Here is a 21,255-nt window from a genome sequence, read left to right on the forward strand (position 1 = left end):
TAGCATTAAGTTTTCATGTCAATCATGTCCTTTCTGAGCTTTCTAGTTTAAAAACTCTCAGTTATCCTCAGTGGCTAGGCAGGTATGAAAATGTAAACCCAGAGCAGAGGTTCTCAATCTTGGCTGTCAATAGAACCTGTTGGGAGAAGGTGTTGTTTTTTTTTTTTTTTTTTTTAAATAAAAAACAATTCCACACCCTCTACTCCACATTGTGTTTTATTTGATCTGGGGTAGGGCCCAGGCATCAGCATTTTTAAAACATGTTTTTAGGGTATTCTGTTGCACAATCAGGATTATGGAGCATTTTATAAGATCTTGGGAAGCCTATTGTGTGATTTACCATTTTCCCTGTTTGAATTTCTACGTTTGTTCTACCTATCTTACTGCTAATCTTCAAAGTCTACCTTAATACCTATTTTATTAGTCAGACTTTTTTGAGTATTTTAGCTTATCCTATAATAATTTCTCTGACCTCCAGATTGATAGATTCTAATAACTCTTTGCTACTCATTTTGCAATTAATTACATATTTTGCAATTAGTTACATGGAATTAATTACATACATACTTTTCTCTCTTTCTTTCTTTCTTTCCTTTCTTTCTTTTCTTTTCCTTTCTTTCTTTTCTTCTTTCTTTCTTTCTTTCTTTCTTTCTTTCTTTCTTTCTTTCTTTCTTTCTTTTCTTCTTATTTTACTTTTAAGTGATCTCTACACCCAGTGTGGAGCTGGAGCTTACAACCCTGAGATCAAGAGTTGTATGCTCTACCAACTGAGGCAGCCAGGTGCCCCTTTATAGATGTGTTAATTCTAGACCTTTAAAAAAAAAAAAGATTTTATTTATTTATTAGAGAGATCACAAACAGTTGGGGGGTGGGGAGGAGGACAGAGGGAGAGGGAGAAGCAGGCTTCCCACTGATCAGGGAGCCTGATGAGGCAGGGCTCAATCCCAGGACCCTGGTATCATGACCTAAGCTGAAGGCAGACGTTTAACTGACTGAGTCACCCAGGTGCCCCAGTTCTAGACAGTTTTTTAAAAGAATTTCCTTAAGTAATCTTTGTGTTTCAATAGGCATCTTTATTACATTGGTTTTTTACTTAAATTTATGTGTTTTTTTATCTTTTCAACTGGATTTCAGCTATCGAGAGATAATGTATATGTCATTGTATTTCTATGATACATCACTAAGCATAGGTGGATATAAATATTTTCTAAATGACTGAAATAGGTTCAAAAAGAATTTGAGCCATGAAAAAAAGTGTTATATAGCCTCAATGATAAGTAAACTGGACCTATCCATTTGAATAACATTGGCTGCATCAACATAATACTATTTTTCTGCAAGACAGTGGGATATTCCCCATATATATAGTTTTCTAAACTATAAGGATCATAAAATTGAACCTCAGTTTTAAGTGATTCAGAATCTGCCACTTTTTACTGTATATGATTACTAATTGACTCTCCGATTCATTTAACTTTGTTTATTTTTGGGCATCTGGAAGATAGGTACCTAATTTGTGCTCTCTAACGAAATTACCAGGTAACACTGATATATCTTGCAGGGTTGAAACTGAAAATGCCGTCCATGTCTAGGAAGGTAGCATAAATGTTCCTTTTTAAATGACTGGGAATAGGGGCGCCTGGGTGGCTCATTGGGTTAAAGCCTCTGCCTTTGGCTCAGGTCATGATCCCAGGGTCCTGGGATTGAGCCCCGCATCGGGCTCTCTGCTCAGTGGGGAGCCTGCTTCCTCCTCTCTCTCTCTGCCTGACTCTCTGCCTACTTGTAATCTGTCTGTCAAATACATAAATAAACCTTTAAAAAAACATGACTGGGAATTGTTTGGTCTTTGGTTAGGGGGTAAATATGTATGTCCTACTTAAAATTTTTCCACTTATAAAGTATATCTACTAGCAGTGAATTAAAAAATTCTTGATTTTGACACAGTAGTAGAACAAAAGCAATCCTTATATTATGTTGTGCTGTTGTGCTACAGTACTAGATTATAGCAGTTGGTGAGTTTTAAAGCTGTAATTTCACTGAAATTTTGTACTAGTGTGAAATGTGTGGTGGTAGAGTAGTATCTATAATCCTATAATCTTTTGTTTCTTTTAAGAGCTTGTATTTTGAAGTTACTAAACTCTTATGTATTTATTAAAATAACTTATTTGGAAATAAGACTAGTAGGATCTATTTTTTTTTTTAATTTTATTTACTTATTTGTCAGAGAGAGAGAGAGAGCACAAGCAGGGGGAGTGGCAGACAGAGGGAGAAGTAGGCTCCCTGCCAAGCAAGGAGCCTGATGAGGGGCTCAATTCCAGAACCCTGGAATCATGACCTAAGCTGAAGGCAGACACTTTACCAACCGAGCAACCCAGGCATCCCAGTAGAATCCTTTTCTAATTAGAGGATAATACTGATAAACATGTTGAGGGATTGTAATCTTATAATCTTTCTATCAATGAGCTATTACAACAGAATTCGGTTTTTCTAACATCTCCTAAGGTAGGCTTTACACTTTTTTTTTCTTTTGACTTCTACCTTTATTCTTTTTGAGTTATTCCTACTTTTTCTTTGTTTTTTCTTTTTTTGTTATCTTCTACTTTTCTGTAAAATGAAGAAAATTTCCAGCTTTTTAAAGCAACTATGCATAGTATGATTAGTAAGCTTACGGTAAAGACGTTATATATGCTCATGGATAATTGCTGATTGCTAATAGGAATTAAATAGTTATTTCCATGGAACAGTGCTGTAACAACTTGGTATATTAGGGGATATTTCGTTTATAATGTTACTGTAAAAGTAGCATTTACCTGGTTTAGCTTTATAAGGAATATATGTGCTTTTGTGTGTATATGTGTGTACGTGTTATCTTTTAGCATGGATGTTACCATCAAGCTCGCATCTTACTTTTTGGAACAAGTATGATCCAAGTAAAGCAGCCTGAGAGTATTACTGGAACCAGGGGCAAAATGCTAAGCTGCTTCTTTGATGTAAGTTCTTCATTTTGATTCTGTAGGTTCAGTTGACACTCTATACTTACCTGTCCACGGAATTCATTGGTACAGTCAACATATATAATGCCATTCGGAGAGTTGGAACAGTGCTTCTCATCACGCATACACTGAAGTACTACTACTGGGCGGTGAATCCTCAGGATCGAAGTGGTATCACGCCTAAAGGATTAGGTATATCATCCCTGTTTATATATTTTGTCATAGATTTTTTTCTTTTCTTTGTTTTAATATATTATTAAATTAATATAATGAATTTATTTTATAATGTTATATGTTACTGCAGTTTTTCTGAATATCATCATGGCAAAATTTTATTTTATTCTAATGTTTTATTTATTCTAATGTTTTATTCTAATGTTAATAGTATGTACTGAATTGAGGTTTGCGAGAGGTAACTTGCTACTTTCATGGAAGAATGCTACTTCTGCTGGTGTAAGTTGTTTGCAGAGCAGATATGACTAGGATATTATTAAGGCATAGAAAATGAGAAGTTCTATGTTAACATATGGTATTGATGCTGAGGCTAATTATCATAATGAGAATGAAAATCCATGGTTTTTGGGAAACAGATTTCTTGCGGAAGTAGGGGGTATATCTACTTCTAATAAATAATATAATGAGGCTATGAAATTTCAGTAATTATTTTCCTGTATAATCAGGAAATTACTGGAGAGGTAATATTCATTTATCATGTCAGAAATTTATAGAAGGTATCAAAATAAAAATTTTGACAAATTGTGGATCTTTTAATTTTAAATGAAACCTGCTTTAGATCGGCTATTGTAAAAGGGAGTTAATCAGCTCATGTAAACTGGCATTTTCAGTTGAACTTAGTGCAAGGGTTCAGAATATGCCCCTTGGACTCAGTTTATCTCCCTCCATCTTCTACGTTGTCTCTTTTCATGTGTTCTCTCCCTTACAGTACCAAGCAGCCACTCTGCCTTCACATCCTTACAACTGTAAGTCTAGCAAAAGAGTGTCTGCCTGTATTGAACATTTCCAGTGGAAGTCTCTTTGTTGCTCATTGGCTCTGATTGCATCATGTGCATAGTCTTACGTGGCAGCTATCTTTCTGATTGCCCATACATGGGCATGGAAGCCCTTCCTATCTTTGAAATACATGATCTCAGAGTGAGAATGGGTTCAGTACCCTGATGTAAAAATTGAAGGCTGCTTTGAAATCAGGAATTAGATGCTGAGAGTCATTGTACTTAAATGCTTTGGCTGTTCAGTGATTTATAAATACAGTTTTCATATTAATACAATGTATCTTTATCCTTTTCAAAATCTGCTGCTTCTCAGAGGATAAGCTATGTGTAACTTAGAAATATATGACAACACACAGAAGTTGAATGAGCTGTTTAAGGTGGTGGTGTTGTGGCAGAGAACTAGGTCATAATTTCCTAATGACTGTTTGATGGTACTGTAGTTATATCATGTACTGTCCTGCATATTAGTTTTGTATTCTGTCATTGATTTTATAACTGATTAGTGACCTTGGGAAAGTCTCATACTTTAAGTGAGAGAGCTGAACAAAGTTTGTGATTCTATTATAGCTCTGTAACTGATTCTTTGTCTAGGAATTGTCATGTGGAACAAATTTTAAGTAATTTTCTTCCTATTTTAATTGATCTATTTGAGGTCTTGGTGGTCTTGTGCTTTGGTGGTCTAAGAACTAGCTGTAAATAGTGATTAGTGGAGGGAAAATTGCAGAAAATATGAAGCAAACAGGTACCTAACTTTAGGATCTTACAACAATGGGTGTTTGGTTTCAAAAGCTTTCTACTTGGGAATTTTTTGTTTGAGACATGAAAATTATTTTTAATGTGAGCCATGTGTGACCAGAGATATTTTTTTAAGAAGGGGAGGAGATGTCAGAGGCGGTCAACATAATGTTTCGTTTCTAAATGAACCAAACTGTGTTGAGCTGTACTTTTTAAAATGTTTGTATTAGCTTATACAAGGGACAGAAGCTTTTTTTTTTTTTTAACTAAATTCACATATAAGTTTGGATTTTCTTTTGTAAACTTCTATTACTGTACTAACATTCTCAGTCTTTTAAAACAAAATATAAGTGCATATTATTATTGAATACAAATTTTATTGCCTCATTTTCATGTTTTGGAACTCATCTAAATATAAACTCATCTAAATATAAACTCATCTTAAAAATAAACTCCCTTCATTGTAATTTCAAAGTAACCCATTTTGTACATTTGGAGCACAGTATATACTATTGTATATGAGATTGAATGTCTTTCTAGAGGCATAAAACTCTTTAAATTGAAGAATAATTGACAAACAGTATTATATTAATATCAACATAGTGATCTGATATTTATATACATGATGAAATGGTCACCTCAATATGTCTAGTTACCATCTGTCAACATGTAAAGTTGTTACAATATTATTGACTCTATTCCTTACACTGTACATTAAATCCCTGTGACATATTATTTTATAATGGGAATATTGTACCTCTTGACCTGTTCACCTATTTTGTCCATCCTCCCATCTTCTTCCTTTCTCCCCTCTGGCAACTGGCAGTTTGTTTTCTGTATCTGTGAATCTGTTTCTGTTTTGCTTTGTTTTGTTCTTCAGATTCTACAAACAAACAAGTGAAATCATACACCATTTGTCTTTCCCTGTCTGACTTATTTCACTTAGCATTATACTTTTTACGCCCATCCATGTTGTCACAGTGACAAGTTTTCACTCTTTTTTATGGCTGAATAATATTCCTGTGTGTGTGTGTGTGTGTGTGTGTGTGTGCATGTGTGTGTATATGCATATGAACACACACCACATCTTTATCCATGTATCTGTTGATGGATATTTAGGTTACTTCCATATCTTTGCTATGGTAAATAATGCTGTGCTTAACATAGGGATGCACATGTTTTTGAATTAATGTTCTTGTTTTCTTTGGATAAATCCTAGAAGTGGAAGTGCTGAATTATATGGCAATTTTATTTTTAATTTTTTGAGGCATCTCCATACTGTTTTCTATAGTGGCTGTACCATTTTACATTCCCACCAACAGTGCCTGAAAACTTCTTTTCTCTGCATTCACACTAATGCTAAATACTTCTTGTCTTTTCGATTTTAGCCATTCTGGCAAGTGTGAAGTGAAATCACATTATGGCTTTGATTTGCATTTCACAGATGGTTAGTGATGTTGGGCATCTTTTCATGTGCCTGTCGGCCATCTGTATGTCTTCTTAGAGATTTTTCTTGTTTCTTGAGGTAGGCCTCTTTTGATGTAAACTTCCCTGTTGGATCTGCTTTTACTGCATTTCACAGATTTTGGAACATTGTGTTTTCATTTTCATTTATCTCAAGGTATTTTTTAATATCCTATTTTATTTATCATTCCATTGTTTTTTTAAGAACATGTTTTCTGGTCTCTGCATTTGTGTTTTTTTCCACTTTTATTCTTGTAATTGATTTCTAGTTTCATTATGGATGGAAAAGACACTTGATATGATTTTGGTTTTCTTAAATTTATTGAGACTTATTTTGTGGTCTGTCATGCTATTATTGTAGAGGAATGTTTCATGTGCTTGAGAAGAATGTATCTTCTGGTTTTTTGGTGCGACTATTCTGTATATATCTGTTTGGTATATTTGTTCCATTGTGTTATTTAAGGCCAGTGTTTTCTTACTCATTTTCTGTCTGGATGATCTATCTATTGATGTAAGGGGTGTGTTAAAATCCCCTACTGTTACTGTATTACTGTCAGGTTCTAGTTTTTGTCTAGTAATATTTGTTTTATATATTATGTGCTCCACTCTTGGGCACATAAATATTTATAAGTGTTATATCTTCTTGTTGGTTTAATCCCTTTATCATTATGTAATGCATTTTGTCTCTTATAGCTTTTTAAAAAGTCTCCTTTGTCTGATAAAAGTATTGCCAGACCAATTTTCTTCTTATTTCCTTTTGCATGGTGTATCTTTTCCTATCACTTCACTTTTAGTCTTTGTGTGTCTTTAGAGAGTGAGTCTCCTGTTGGCAGCATATAGAGGATTTTTTTTTTTTTTAAGTTTGAAAGTTTTTACTGACGGGTACATATTTATTACTATTTTATTCATTGTCTTCTATTGTTTTTCAAGTTCTTCTCTGTTCCTTTCTTCTTTCCTTGCTCTCTTTCCTTGTGATTTGATGATCTTGTTTAATGTTCTGTTTGGATTCCTTTTTATTTTTTGTGTACCTATTAGAGGTTTTTGTTTGTGGTTACCATGAGCTTCATATCTAACAACTTATATATATAGAAGCCCATTGTAAGTTGGTGATTCCTTAGGTTCAAATGCATTCTAAAAGTACTGCATTTTTACTCTCATCTCCCAATGTTTTATGTTTTTGGTATCATATTTTAAACTTTTTATTTAGTGTATTCCTTAAGTAATTATTGTAGCTATGGTTGATTTTATTACTTTTGTCTTTCAGTCTTTATATACTCACTTTTGAAATGAGTGATCCCCCTACCTTTACTGTAAAGGCAGTTTACCTCTACCTTTACATTGCCTTTGCCGGTGTGATTTTTTTCTTTCCTGTATTTTCTTATTTCTAGTTAAAGCCTTTTCTTCTGCTTAAAGAATTCCCTTTAATATTTCTTGTAAAGCATGTCTAGTGGTAATGAACTTCTTTAGTTCTTGTTCTTTTGGTAAACTCTTCATCTTCCTTTCAATTCTAAACAATAATGTTGAGGCATATGTCTCTTTAGGTGACTCACTTTTATGTTTCTCTCTCATAAATATATAGAAAAAACTCTTAGGAAAGACAGTTTTGTACTTTGCCTTGAGGTCTTTGAAACACTAAGTATGTGTGCTTATTTTTTCAAAGATGGACCACGACCTAATCAAAAAGAAATACTTTCTCTACGAGCATTCTTGTTGATGTTCATTAAGCAGTTAGTGATGAAGGTGAGTTTATACTTCTTCTCTTTTAGCATGTTCTGTATTTTAACTTAAAATTTCACATAAGTTTTTGTTCTTAAGTCTTTGTTTACTCTTTGTGGGTTATTAGTGTTACACTTTGGAAAATACTCTGAAAGAAACTTGATTCTATGTTTTTTTTTGTTCTTTTTTACACACATATGGATGTAAATCATTGCAGAATTGGAGATTGATAATTGTCATATATGTTATATGAATTTCTCTAGGGGTTCAAGTGGATTCATTCTTTCATTCAGTAAATATTTATTGAGTTTCTGTTAAGTACTAGATTATTATTCATGGCAGTAGTGATAGGGTAGTCAATAAGACTCTTCAAGGAGATAACATTTTTAGTGGGTCTCTTGTACTTGACATTCAGATTTTGAGAAAAAAGTTCCATATGTAAAGGTACCAGAAAGATGCATCAGCCTTTAGAAATTATCACATTTGTCCTATTCTTACTGTGTTGTAGGTAAAGTAAAATTTATTATTTTTAAGAAAGGTATTTTGATTTTATAAGAGAGCAATGTATAAATGTATTTTTTAATCAATATTTTATTATTTTCCTATGTCATTATCTTATTTTTTAGAATTTAATATTATGTTAAGTGGGTCAAACTTTTAGTATAGCTTTTAGACTCAAATTCCTTATTTCTATTACAAAAATCTTATTGCTTGATTTTTGTGTTTAATTTTTTCTGTGATTTTGTTTCCTAACTCTTTTTTTTTAAAATAAATTTTATTTTTTTTTTCCAGTGTTCCAATATTCATTGTTCATGCACCACATCCAGTACTCCATGCAATATATACCTTCCATAATACCCAACACCAGGCTCACCTGACCCCCCACCCCTCTCCCCTCCAGAACCCTCAGTTTGTTTCTGAGTCCACAGTCTGATGGTTTGTCTCCCCCTCCAATCTCTCTTATTGCTCTTTTCTCATTTCAGCTTTGTTTTATCATTGATAAATTGGTAGGCTAGGTTAAAAATCTACATACTGAGTTCATATTTAAAAGTGCAATGTTTTCCTCAAGGAACAATACTACTCAGTTTTTAGTGCCTGACATTTATTTATTTATTTATTTTATTAACATATAATGTATTATTTGCCCCAGGGGTACAGGTCTGTGAATCATTAGGCTTACACATTTTAACTGGTAATTTTAGAAGCTGTTCATTTACTCTCCCAAATTTAACAGAAAAAAGAAATAGAAAAGTTGTCTTCCCTATTTAGTGGAGTGATAGTTGTGAATAGTACTCTTTCATCATGAATTATTGGTTTCCTTACTTTGGGATTCTATAGCTTTATTAGATAGCCTGTCATATATGATTCTGAAAACAGGATACTTGATAACATATCTTTGACTTCTACACAGTCTTGAATATAGCAGATCTTTGGTGTTTTCCCTAATTCATGTTTTAAATTTAGATTCTATATTTAATATCTTTGTATATTTATAGCAATTGACCAAGTTGACAAATGTTAGATGTATTATTCATCTTTTAAAAAATCTTTTTAAAATGCATGTATAAGATACTTTAAGACACTTATATTATGTTTTTAAAGGATTCTGGAGTAAAGGAAGATGAACTGCAGGCCATTCTTAATTACCTCCTCACTATGCATGAGGTAACATTTGAAATTTATATTTTGGGATTTTATTTTTTGAAGCTGCATTATGGTCCTTCTTTTTAAAGTAAAAACGTTTAAGTGATTTTTCATTAATGTAACTACAATGGAGAGTAAATATACTTAGGACCTAAGTCTTAGCAACTGTCATTTAAATACCCTTTATTACCACAGGATGGCTCTGAGAATGATCATGAAAAGTTTTTAAAAAAGTTTTGAAATTAGATCTCATTGAATTAATAAGAAAGTATGTCAAAGGGGCACCTGCGTGGCTCAATGGGTTAAAGCCTCTGCCTTAGGCTCAGGTCATGATCCCAGAGTCTTGGGATTGATACCCGCATCCGGCTCTCTGCTCAGCAGGGAGCCTGCTTCCCTTCCTCTCTCTCTACCTGCCTCTATGCCTACTTGTGATCTCTGTCTGTCAAATAAATAAATAAAATCTTTAAAAAAACAAAGTATGTCAAAGAATACCTTCATTATATCTCTAGGAACCAGTGTAACATGTAGAAAAATAGGTTATGAAAATGACTGAAAATGTTTAGATTTTTAAATTCATAACATAATCTTCCAACTGATTTTGCATGTTCAAATACTGGTAAGTCAACTTATTTATAATGGGATTTGTAATTAAGTGGTTGCAAAGGAGGTTGAAAATAAGTTGAAATGTTTTGGGTTTTTTCCTTTATTATTTTGCCCTGGGAAAATGTAATATACTCTGATTTAATCTAATTAAATAATTGGATTAAGTATTTGTTAAATAAGTAAAATTAGAAATGATGTAATTTCATGTAAAGCACAGTATTTCAAATGATAATTACATTTCTGTTTTATAGTTCATATCATGTTTTAATAAATATCTGTTATGGTGTAAAATAATGTCTTTTAAAATCATCAGTAAATGGGAGATACTGTTTTGACCTGTTGCTCTTGATACGGAAAAGTGGATTAATACGGAAAAGTGGATTAAATTTCTTGACTGGGTCATATTTGACTCAAACATTAATGATTATGCTTGCTTTTTTCTCTTGATTAGGGTATTTATTTGTTGATTTTCTTTACCCAGTATAATAGTTGAAGATTTTTCAACTGAATTTCCTAGTAATGTTGTTGTGTATGATTTTGTTTTTTATTAACTCTAACTCCCTAAAGGACTGAAGTACTTTATAAAGGAGAAACTGGAAATCATGGTGATCTTCTCTATTCTCTTAGTATGTTAATTCAGAAATCTTTTCTGTCTTTCAAATAACACTTTTCCCAAGCCTCAGTGCCCTAGCTCTAGATTATCTGCTTAGTTTACTGAAAATTAGCTGTAGTTCCAAAGCAGTGAACAAAAACCTTTATACTCAGGGCAACAGAGATAACTAGCTCTTGATAGCTGCTTCCCTTGTCCTTTTTTTGGGTCAGTATTGCCAGATTGGTTCTAAATATGCATATATACTGGAATATTCAACCAAGACTGTGTAGGATTGTCTTGGAATTGTTTCGGATTTCACAACTCACATATGCTTCTTTGCTGTTCTGTCAGAATTTTCAAGTTATACTATATACCAATAGTATGTTGCCTCAGTAAACACTGATCATCTGTATTTTTAATACTGTCAATAGGTATAATATATGAAAACTATTCCATTATTTCTTCAAAAGCTTGCTGTTATAACTAGTTTCTTGAGAGGGTCAGTGAATAAAGCATACACTGCCATCAGATTGCTGACATTGATTACCTTATTAAAGGCTCTGGTATGTTTTGCTATAAAAAAAGAAAATAACTTAGTTTCCCCTTTCCTCAATTTCTTAATATATAAACTTTGTCTAAAAAAACCTGTTTAGTGTATCTATAGAATATGTTTCAGGAAATCTTGATACTGTATACTGTAAGGGTTGCATTTCTTTGATTATGACATTTGACATATTTGATGACGTGTATTTTGAGTTAGAAGATGAATATATATGTGTAAAGAACGAGCTTGTTAAAAGCAGGTGTATATTGCTTATATGTCCATTATTTTAAGTTACAATTTTTTTCAATTCTTTTTGGAAGTATTCAGTGTTCAAAAAGATTTTTCCTTATTTAAAATAATTTCTATTTTGATTTTAGGATGACAATCTAATGGATGTCCTACAACTGCTTGTTGCATTAATGTCAGAACACCCTAACTCTATGATTCCTGCTTTTGACCAAAGGAATGGATTACGGTAAGAGTTGTATATTAGTGATTTAAATATATTAAATATAAGAGTTTAATTTGGAAATGATAGATGATTCTTAAGTATGGAAAGTACTACTGGATCATATATTATAAATGAATTAAGATATAAGACCCGCTTATTTCATGTGTTATGTTTTTTAAAGAAGTCTTAAATTATAGAGGTGTGTTACTGTTTAATTGGTGAAGACAGATCAGGCAAATCAGGTTAGTATTTTGTATGGTTAATGCTATTATATAGCTATTATAGAACTGAATTCTTTAGCAGAGTTATCTTTACGTCCTAGAACAGTAGTAACTAATTTGCACTGCAAGAAAAGATCCCACTGCTCTCTTAAATATTGCTACCTTCATCCCTAATCCCAGTCATCATTGTATTAGTCTACTTGGGCTTCTATAACAAAATATCATAGACTGGGTTGCTTAAACAACAGAAATTTGTTTTCTTGCAGTTTTTTTTTTTTTTAAAACATACTCTGAGAAACTAAGTCTTCTCAATGTGTTTAGACTGTTTACTTTTAATATAACTGCTGTTAAGGCTTTATTTTCACCTAGCATTTTATTATTTATTTACGTCTGTAATTTTTTCCTTCAGTTTCTCTTTTCCACTGTTCCTTGTGTTTGAATTCCTTTAGTATTCTTTAAAAATTAATTTGTTTGGTTTTGTATCTATTTCTGCATTTTTTTTTAGAAGTTGCACAAGATTTCACAGTCTACTTTAATATTTTACCTCTTCAAATATAGAACCATTTCAACTATTTATCTCTTTAACCACCATTTTTTGTTACTACCTCTAATATATCACAAGTCTCTCTAGACAATGATACAGTTTTTAGTTTAACTTGTTGTATGTATTTTAAGAATTTAAGGAAGAAAAATCCCCGTTTACTTTTTACCAGATATTTACAATTTCTTTTATTTTTTTTTCCCATTCTGGAGGAATTCTATTCACATTTCTTATTGAGTGGTTTTCTTGGAAACAGATTTTTAAATTAAATTTTAAATTTAAATTTAAATTTTTAAATTATTCCTGAATATAATTTTTAAAAAGATTTATTTATTTATTTTAGGGAGTGCAAATGGGGGGAAGGGCAAAGAGAGAGAGAGAGAGAGAGAGAGAATATCTTACGCAGACTCCCTGCTAGTGCGGAACCCAAAGCAGGGCTCCATCTCATGAACCTGAGATCATGACCTGAGATGAAACCAAGACACTCAACTGATTGGACCACCTGGGCTCCCTTCTGAATATAATTTTATCTGGTCTTCATCATGCAAGGGTATTTTTTCTGCATATAGAATTCTGTGTAGAATTCTACTTTTTTCTTTTTAAAGATTTTATTTATTTATTTGACAGACAGATCACAAGTAGGCAGAGAGGCAGGCAGAGAGAGAGGAGGAAGCAGGCTCCCCACTGAGCAGAGAGCCCGATGTGGGGCTCAATCTCAGGACACTGGGATCATGACCTGAGCCGAAGGCAGAGGCTTTAACCCACTGAGCCACCTAGGCGCCCCAGTACTTCAAAATATTTTTTGAAGTACCACTGGTACTTGGTACCCATGGTTTCTAATGAGAAGTGTATGGTTATTTAAATCTTTACTTGCTAAATAAAATGTACTACATTTTTATACTTGCTTTCAAGACATATTCTTTACCCCCCCCCCACACTTCCATTGTACTTTTCTTTGTGATTATCACCAATTTTGCAAAGTTTTGGGCCCTTATTTTCCTATTTTTTGCTTCAGTTATGTCTTTTCTCCCTTTACTTTGGGTCTCTAGTGACATGAATATTAGGGCTTTTGATGTACACATCCCTGAGCCTCTTTTTAGTTTATTTCAATCTTTTTCCTTTGTTCTTAGGTTTGATACTATCTATTGATAGCTATAGATATGTGATAGTTTATCACATATAGCAAGCTTAGAAGCTTCATCTTCAACTTTATAGATTTGTTTGCTTTTTTCTTTTTGATATTAAGCTCATCTCTTAAATACTTTAAATTTGTACATTTCAGTTGTATAATTTTAAGATCGTTAATTTTACACTTTTTTTTTTTGTTGAGAACCCTATTTTCTAATTCTGTTAGACTGTGTTTACTTTAACCTTCCAGAGCATATTTATAATAGCACCTTTAATATTTTTGTGTGATAATTACAACAGTTTACCCATCTCATCAGCATTTGTTCAGTGTCTCTTCCTGTGAGAAATGGTTATATTTTCTTGGTCCTTTGTATGTTGAGTAATTTTTTAATGTATCCTAGACATTGTGAATGTTATCTTTTATAAACTATGTGTTTTGTTAAAATCCTCTAACCTTGACATTTTGTTTGTTTTATTTTAGTAAGAAGGGTCAGACTGCAAGTTCTACCTATCCTTTGTGGGTAGTGGTTCCAGATGTCATTTATTGTAAAAATCTCCCTTGTCCTGCTTTGTGTCTCTCTTGTCTGTAATGCACTCAGGGGTTAGACAGAGCATTGGATGATAATTCAAAGTTTTTTTCAATTTAGAAAAATTTCTCTGTTCTGGTCCATGTCTGCCTGGACACAAGTGCATCTCCTGGGTCAGTTTAGGACTCTTGTGGGTTTTTACAAAGATTTTGAGGATCTTTCTTTCCTGTTTGCTCCTATTCAGGACCACTCCCCCACCCCCCGCCACCTGTACGAACCCATTTTCTTAGTTCCTCTAAACAAAGGACAGTTTTTGTCAAGAGTGTCAGCCATCTGAGCTTCTAACGTCCACCTCTGAGATAAAGACTCACAATTGGGTCAGATTGACAAGAGAAAATAAAAATTGAAACTCTTCACTCTATCATGGACAATTCTCCAAATTTTATCTCTTTTACACCAGTGCATCTGCTTTTGTTTGGCCTTCAGAGTACTTAACAAAATTGCTTTTTGTATTTTTTTCCATTGTTTTAAGGTCTAATATGTAAGAGAGGCTGTTAGTAGCTTTACCACATCTTGGTTGAACCAGAACTCCCTGTTGATTGTTTAGTTTCTTTCTTTTTCTCCCCCCCGCCTTTTTTTAGAGATTTATTTATTTGTTTTAAAGAGAGAGCTTAAGAGAGCAAGTGAGCATGTGTGCATGAGTGGGGCGGGGGAGGGGTAAAAGGAGAGGGAGAGAGAGAGAATCCTTAAGCAGACTCCCTGCTGAGCAGGGAGCCCCATGTGGGGCTCGGTTGCTCGACCCTGAGATCATTACCTGAACTGGAATCAAGAGTTGGTTGCTTAACTGACTGAGCCACCCAGGCGCCCCTAGTTTTCTTTTCTAAAAAATATTATCTGTTTAATGGTTTTATAATACTATATTTCCTTTCTTTTTGGTGAACGTTATTATTTCTTACAAGACATGTATGTTAGCAATGAATTTTCCCAGTCTGTTCATCTGAGAATACTTTTGCTTCTCTTGATTTTTGGATAATAATTATATTGGATATAAAATTTTAACAGTTTTCTTTCTGTTTGCACTTTGACTGTGGTTTAATTGACTTTTGGCTACTACTGTTTGTGCTGAGATGTCAGCCTTGTATTACTGTTGTTTTCTGTATGTTGAGTCGTGTTTCTCTTGATACTTTTAACTTTTTTTTTTTGTCTTTGGATTTTGGCTATATTTTGTTTAGTTGTGATTCTCTTTGTTTTTATCCTTTTGTGGTTTATTGAATTCTTGGATCTGCAAATTAACGTTTTTTTTCATTAAATTTTGGAAGATTTTCCCCTACAGTTTCTTCAGAAAGATTTCCTTCTGCATTCTTCTTCTAATTCCTTTTTTTTTTTTTTTTGGCTCTTGCATTATACCTATGATGGAATACTACAATGTCTCACAGGTTTCTAAAGGTCTGTTAGTTTATGTAATATTTTCTCTGTGTTCTTCAGATTGGATAATATCTGTTGATCTGTTGAAGTTCACAGACTCTGTTTTTTGCCATCTGAATCTGCTGTTGAGTACCTCTTGTGAATTTTTCACTTTTCGTGTTCACTTTTTAACTCTAGAATCTTAATGTGGTCCTTTTTTATCTTTATTTTTTAGTTACTGTTAATCTGTTTTCTTTTAATTATTTGAACATACCATTTTAAAATTAGTTGAACGGGGGCGTCTGGGTGGCTCAGTGGGTTAAAGCCTCTGCCTTCAGTCCAGGTCATGCTCTCAGGGTCCTGGGATCGAGTCCCACGTTGGGCTCTCTGCTCAGCAGGGAGCCTGCTCCCCCCCAGCTCTGCCTGCCTCTTTCCTTATGATCTATGTCAAATAAATAAATATTAAAAAAAAATTAGTTGAACGTATTTATTGCATGTCTTTAAAGTGTTTTCAAAATCTGACATTTAGAACTTGAGTCATTTTATTGATTGACTGCTTTTTTTTAAAATTATGGGTCACACTTTTTAATTTCCTTGCATGCATACTAATTTTGGTTGAAAATGGAGTATTTCAGATAAATATTATAGCAAGTCTGACTTCTGTTTTGTTTGTCCATGGATTGTTGGTATTTTTTTTTTTTTTAAGTTTTATTTATAAGAGCAAGAAAGAGAGCGAGTGGGCACATGAGCAGATGGAGAGAATCTTGAGCAGACTCTTTGCTGAGTGCAGAGCCTGATGTGGGGTTTGATCTCATGACCCTGAGGTCACCAGCTGAGCTAAAACCCAGTCAGAAGCTTAACAGCTGTACCATCCAGGTGCCCGATTGGTTTTCTTTTTTAAAAAGATTTCATTTTTAAATAATCTCTATACTCAACTTGGGGTTTGAACTCACAACCCTAAGATCAAGAGTTTCATGATCTACTGACTGAGACAGGCGGGCATTCCATGGGTTATTGGTTTGTCATTTGTTTTAATAATTGCCGGGGCACCTGGGTGGCTCAGTGGGTTAAAGCCTCTGCCTTTGGCTCAGGTCACGATCCCAGGGTCCTGGGATCGAGCCCCACATCGGGCTCTCTGCTTAGCAGGGAGCCTGCTTCCTCCTCTTTCTCTCTGTCTGCCTCTCTGTCTACTTGTGATCTGTCTGTTTTAATAATTGCCTTGTCTAATGTCCAGAATTTGTTTACTCCATGGTATGCAGCATCTGGTTTCTTAGTTTGTTATTTATTTATTTTTTAATTTCTTCTCTGTTTTCTCTCCCTTTCCCTCTCAGCTGAGACGGTTGTTTGGGCATTAGCCCTATCAACAAGGCCATGGACTTACTTAATTTTCTTAACTTAATGTGTACTAATGTCTCAGTAATAAATGCCTCTTAATTTTTTGTTTTGCTGATTTAAAGGTTACATGTGAAAAGTTTGTTTAATTTTATTTCTGTTTTTTTTTTTGTGGAGGGAAATGCTTACTTCCACATTGGCATTAGTGGAAGTCATTCTTGCTGTTTTTTTTTTTGTTTGTTTTTTTTTTTAATAGTATGCTTTAAATTTTGGTTCCTTTTCAGTTTTTTACTTATGGTGAATAAATGAAAAATCTGTTACTTGCACGAATATATGGAAATGTGAATAATTAGTTCAGTCATTTTTTAAAAAAACACTGGATAAAGAGGATTATTGAATATTTATATTATATAGAATAAAAATAACTTGGGAATGGGTAGGTAGTTCTTTTAAATCTAATTGGAGATCTGTGGAAATATTTTTTTGGCTCTAGAAATTCAGTATGAGATTTTCTGAATTGTCAATTTTCTTTCTTTTGGTCTTTCTTTCTTGTCTTTCTCCTTTTCTGCCTGTCTGCTTGTCTTTTCATTCCGTCTTGCTTTCCATCTGTTTTTCTCCCTTCTTGATTATTTTCTTGAGTTAAACAGAGAATCCAAATGGAGCATTGATACATAATTTCATTATCTGTTTATGATTACACTGCTACCTAAAATTATTACCATAATTTTTAAAGGCCAACATGAAAAGAGCACAAGTATATATTTAGTGAAACTTTCATACTAACTGAAAGTCAAATGGAGTGTAACATAGGCTCAAGCTGAAAAACATGGAGAAATTTTGAGGAGGGGATAGTCTTTCCTGGTGCCAGGAAATAGGAATACCAAACTGCATCATAGAAGTCAGAAACTTTTACAGATTTTAAGTGGCAATTTGGTTTCCATTAAATGACAGAAATTTTCTCATGTACTTGATAAACATAAACTCTTTTCCACCGTTACATCATGTAGACATTATCTCCGATATCTTGGGGCACTTATTTTTCCTTAGAATTGACCATGTTTCCTGATGCAGTATCAGTCACACCCTAGGTCTTGCTTAAATTTTAAGTATTAAATTTTTAATTTTTGGAGTCTAATAAGCTTTTATCATGTATTTTCATGTCGGTGAACTGATTGAAATAATGTTACTTTTCAAATGTCTCTTTTTGGTATTTCTATTACCTGAATATTTTCTTATTTGCATGCTGTAATATGCATGCTGCAATATTTTTCAGTTCAGAAAAAAAAAATATATATATATTAGAATGTCCATAAATTTTCTTTGTATATATAGTCATAGTAAAATAGATTATATGAAAACATGTCCCAATTTTTAATAGTGCCTCTTACAGATTACTCTTAATATCTTTCATATACTTTTTTCTATTTCCAATAGAGAAATGTATATATATTTATAAATTTTTTATAGTTAGAAAAATATATGTGTCATTGAAGCAGTACAGGATTTTTCTGCTCTAATGTGAGAAATGTTTTTTGTGTTAAATTGGGACTCAACTTTGGTCAAAAAGTGGAATATGCTCACGTGGTTTTACAGAATTTAGTGGTTATGTTTAGTTGATAAACTAAATTGGATTCAGCTTTAGTGAGAAATATTCAGCACTTAAAAATTATTATAGCATAAATATGAGGTGAATAGATCTAATTGTAGTCATTTCGGTCTTTTCATGTTATTAATGCTAATAAAATATTTTTTGAAAATAATTAGACAGTTCTATCTGGAGTTTGTCTTTTGGTGGAATCATTGTGATTTCAACCAAAAATTATTTGTTAAGTTAAACTACGGCAAGCATAGATTAATTCATTCTATGTTAAAATGTCTTAGAGTGTTGTGTTTTTTAAACCAGTATTAAAGTTACGTTAATATTTCTTTTACAGACAATTTAATTTTCATTTTACTAAATTTAAATCACGAAGGAAAAAACTTATCAGTATTGTACTAATGATCAAATGTTAGTTTTGATAGTATGATTTGTATTAAAAATGACTAGTTTCACATATCATTTTATAAGATTACAATGTATTATGGACCTAGATATTTTAATTAATATTTTAACAGGAATCAACCTTCTTTTTATGTATTTCCTCTTCTGTCAGTCACTAGAGGATCAAGGCTTTTAGTTTTTGTTCATAATTATTTTTTTCAGACTTAGTTATTAAGCATTAAGATTTTTATCTAGGAGGATACTTGAAAATCTTAGTATTTTTAAAAATCATAAACGTTTCTGATTTTTTTTCTAAGTGTTTATGAGGAAAAAATAATATGAAGTAAATTGAACATTATTTATGTAATTGTTTATGATACTCAAATTTTGCTATACTTTGTTTACACTCAAATCAGTGTTCTCTGGCTGAATGCCCTTGGAGATGGTTTTAAAAATTAAAATAGATTACTATGTAAATTTTAAGAATTGAATGTGAAATTTATCCTTTTTTATTTTTTTCAAGATTTTATTTATTTATTTGACAGAGAGAGATCACAAGTATGCAGAGGCAGGCAGAGAAAGAGAGGGAAGCAGGATCCCTGCTTAGCGGAGAACCCAATGCGGGGCTCGATCCCAGGACCCTGAGATCATGACCTGAGCTGAAGGCAGAGGCTTAACCCACTGAGCCACCCAGGCGCCCCTGAAATTTGTCTTTAGATATCATTTATGTTTTAACCTTTTTGCTTTTTAATTATTTTTTGATTATCATTCATTACCTGTTGTCATTATTATTCATTATCCTGTTCTTTCTTTTAATGATAAGAATTATTCACAGATTTAAATATGTGTTAGCATTAAACAATGGTTTCTTTGTACTGATTTTTAAAAAAATTTTTTTTTTATAAACATATATTTTTTTTCCCCAGGGGTACAGGTCTGTGAATCGCCAGGTTTACGCACTTCCCCGCACTCATCATAGCACATACCCTCCCCAATGTCCATAATAACCCCACCCCCCGAACCCCCCTCCCCCCAGCAACCCTGAGTTTGTTTAGTGAGATTAAGAGTCACTTATGGTTTATCTCCCTCCCAATCCCATCTTGCTTCATTTACTCTTCTCCTACCCCCTTAACCCCCCATGTTGCATCTCCTCTCCCTCATATCAGGGAGATCATATGATAGTTGTCTTTCTCCGATTGACTTATTTCGCTAAGCATGATACCCTCTAGTTCCATCCACGTCGTCGCAAATGGCAAGATTTCATTTCTTTTGATGGCTGCATAGTATTCCATTGAGTATATATACCACATCTTCTTTATCCATTCGTCTGTTGATGGACATCTAGGTTCTTTCCATAGTTTGGCTATGGTAGACATTGCTGCTATAAACATTAGGGTGCACGTGCCCCTTCGGATCACTACGTTTGTATCTTTAGGGTAAATACCCAGCAGTGCAATTGCTGGGTCATAGGGTAGTTCTATTTTCAACATTTTGAGGAACCTCCATGCTGTTTTCCAGAGTGGTTGCACCAGCTTGCATTCCCACCAACAGTGTAGGAGGGTTCCCCTTTCTCCACATCCTCGCCAGCATCTGTCATTTCCTGACTTGTTAATTTTAGCCATTCTGACTGGTGTGAGGTGGTATCTCATTGTGGTTTTGATTTGTATTTCCCTGATGCCGAGTGATATGGAACACTTTTTCATGTGTCTGTTGGCCATCTGGATGTCTTCTTTGCGGAAGTGTCTGTTCATGTCTTCTGCCCATTTCTTGATTGGATTATTTGTTCTTTGGGTGTTGAGTTTGCTAAGTTCTTTATAGATTCTGGACACTAGCCCTTTATCTGATATGTCGTTTGCAAATATCTTCTCCCATTCTGTCAGTTGTCTTTTGGTTTTGTGAACTGTTTCCTTTGCTGTGCAAAAGCCTTTGATCTTGATGAAGTCTCAATAGTTTATTTTTGCCCTTGCTTCCCTTGCCTTTGGCGATGTTCCTAGGAAGATGTTGCTGCGGCTGAGGTCGAAGAGGTTGCTGCCCGTGTTCTCCTCAAGGATTTGGATGGATTCCTTTTTCACATTGAGGTCCTTCATCCATTTTGAGTCTATTTTCGTGTGTGGTGTAAGGAAATGATCCAATTTCATTTTTCTGCATGTGGCTGTCCAATTTTCCCAACACCATTTATTGAAGAGGCTGTCTTTTTTCCATTGGACATTCTTTCCTGCTTTGTCGAAGATTAGTTGACCATAGAGTTGAGGGTCTATTTCTGGGCTCTCTATTCTGTTCCATTGATCTATGTGTCTGTTTTTGTGCCAGTACCATGCTGTCTTGATGACGACAGCTTTGTAGTAGAGCTTGAAGTCTGGAATTGTGAT

General features: G+C 33.5%; 1 protein-coding gene across 3 annotated transcripts in view; it reads left to right on the top strand.

Moving 5' to 3' along the window:
- The window catches only part of LRBA (LPS responsive beige-like anchor protein), a 729,797-nt gene that overhangs the window by 116,975 nt on the left and 591,567 nt on the right, over positions 1 to 21,255 (top strand). For all 3 annotated transcript variants that reach the window (XM_032855538.1, XM_032855540.1, XM_032855539.1), the window contains exons 14-17: positions 3,017 to 3,185; positions 7,863 to 7,942; positions 9,521 to 9,583; positions 11,679 to 11,776. In XM_032855538.1, coding sequence (XP_032711429.1) covers positions 3,017 to 3,185; positions 7,863 to 7,942; positions 9,521 to 9,583; positions 11,679 to 11,776 — 410 coding nt within the window. The remainder of the gene's footprint in view (positions 1 to 3,016; positions 3,186 to 7,862; positions 7,943 to 9,520; positions 9,584 to 11,678; positions 11,777 to 21,255) is intronic.

The sequence above is a fragment of the Lontra canadensis genome, unplaced genomic scaffold (genome assembly GCF_010015895.1).
Source record: "Lontra canadensis isolate GAN:19392208 unplaced genomic scaffold, GSC_riverotter_1.0 scaffold10, whole genome shotgun sequence".
In the NCBI taxonomy this organism is placed as follows: domain Eukaryota; kingdom Metazoa; phylum Chordata; class Mammalia; order Carnivora; family Mustelidae; genus Lontra; species Lontra canadensis.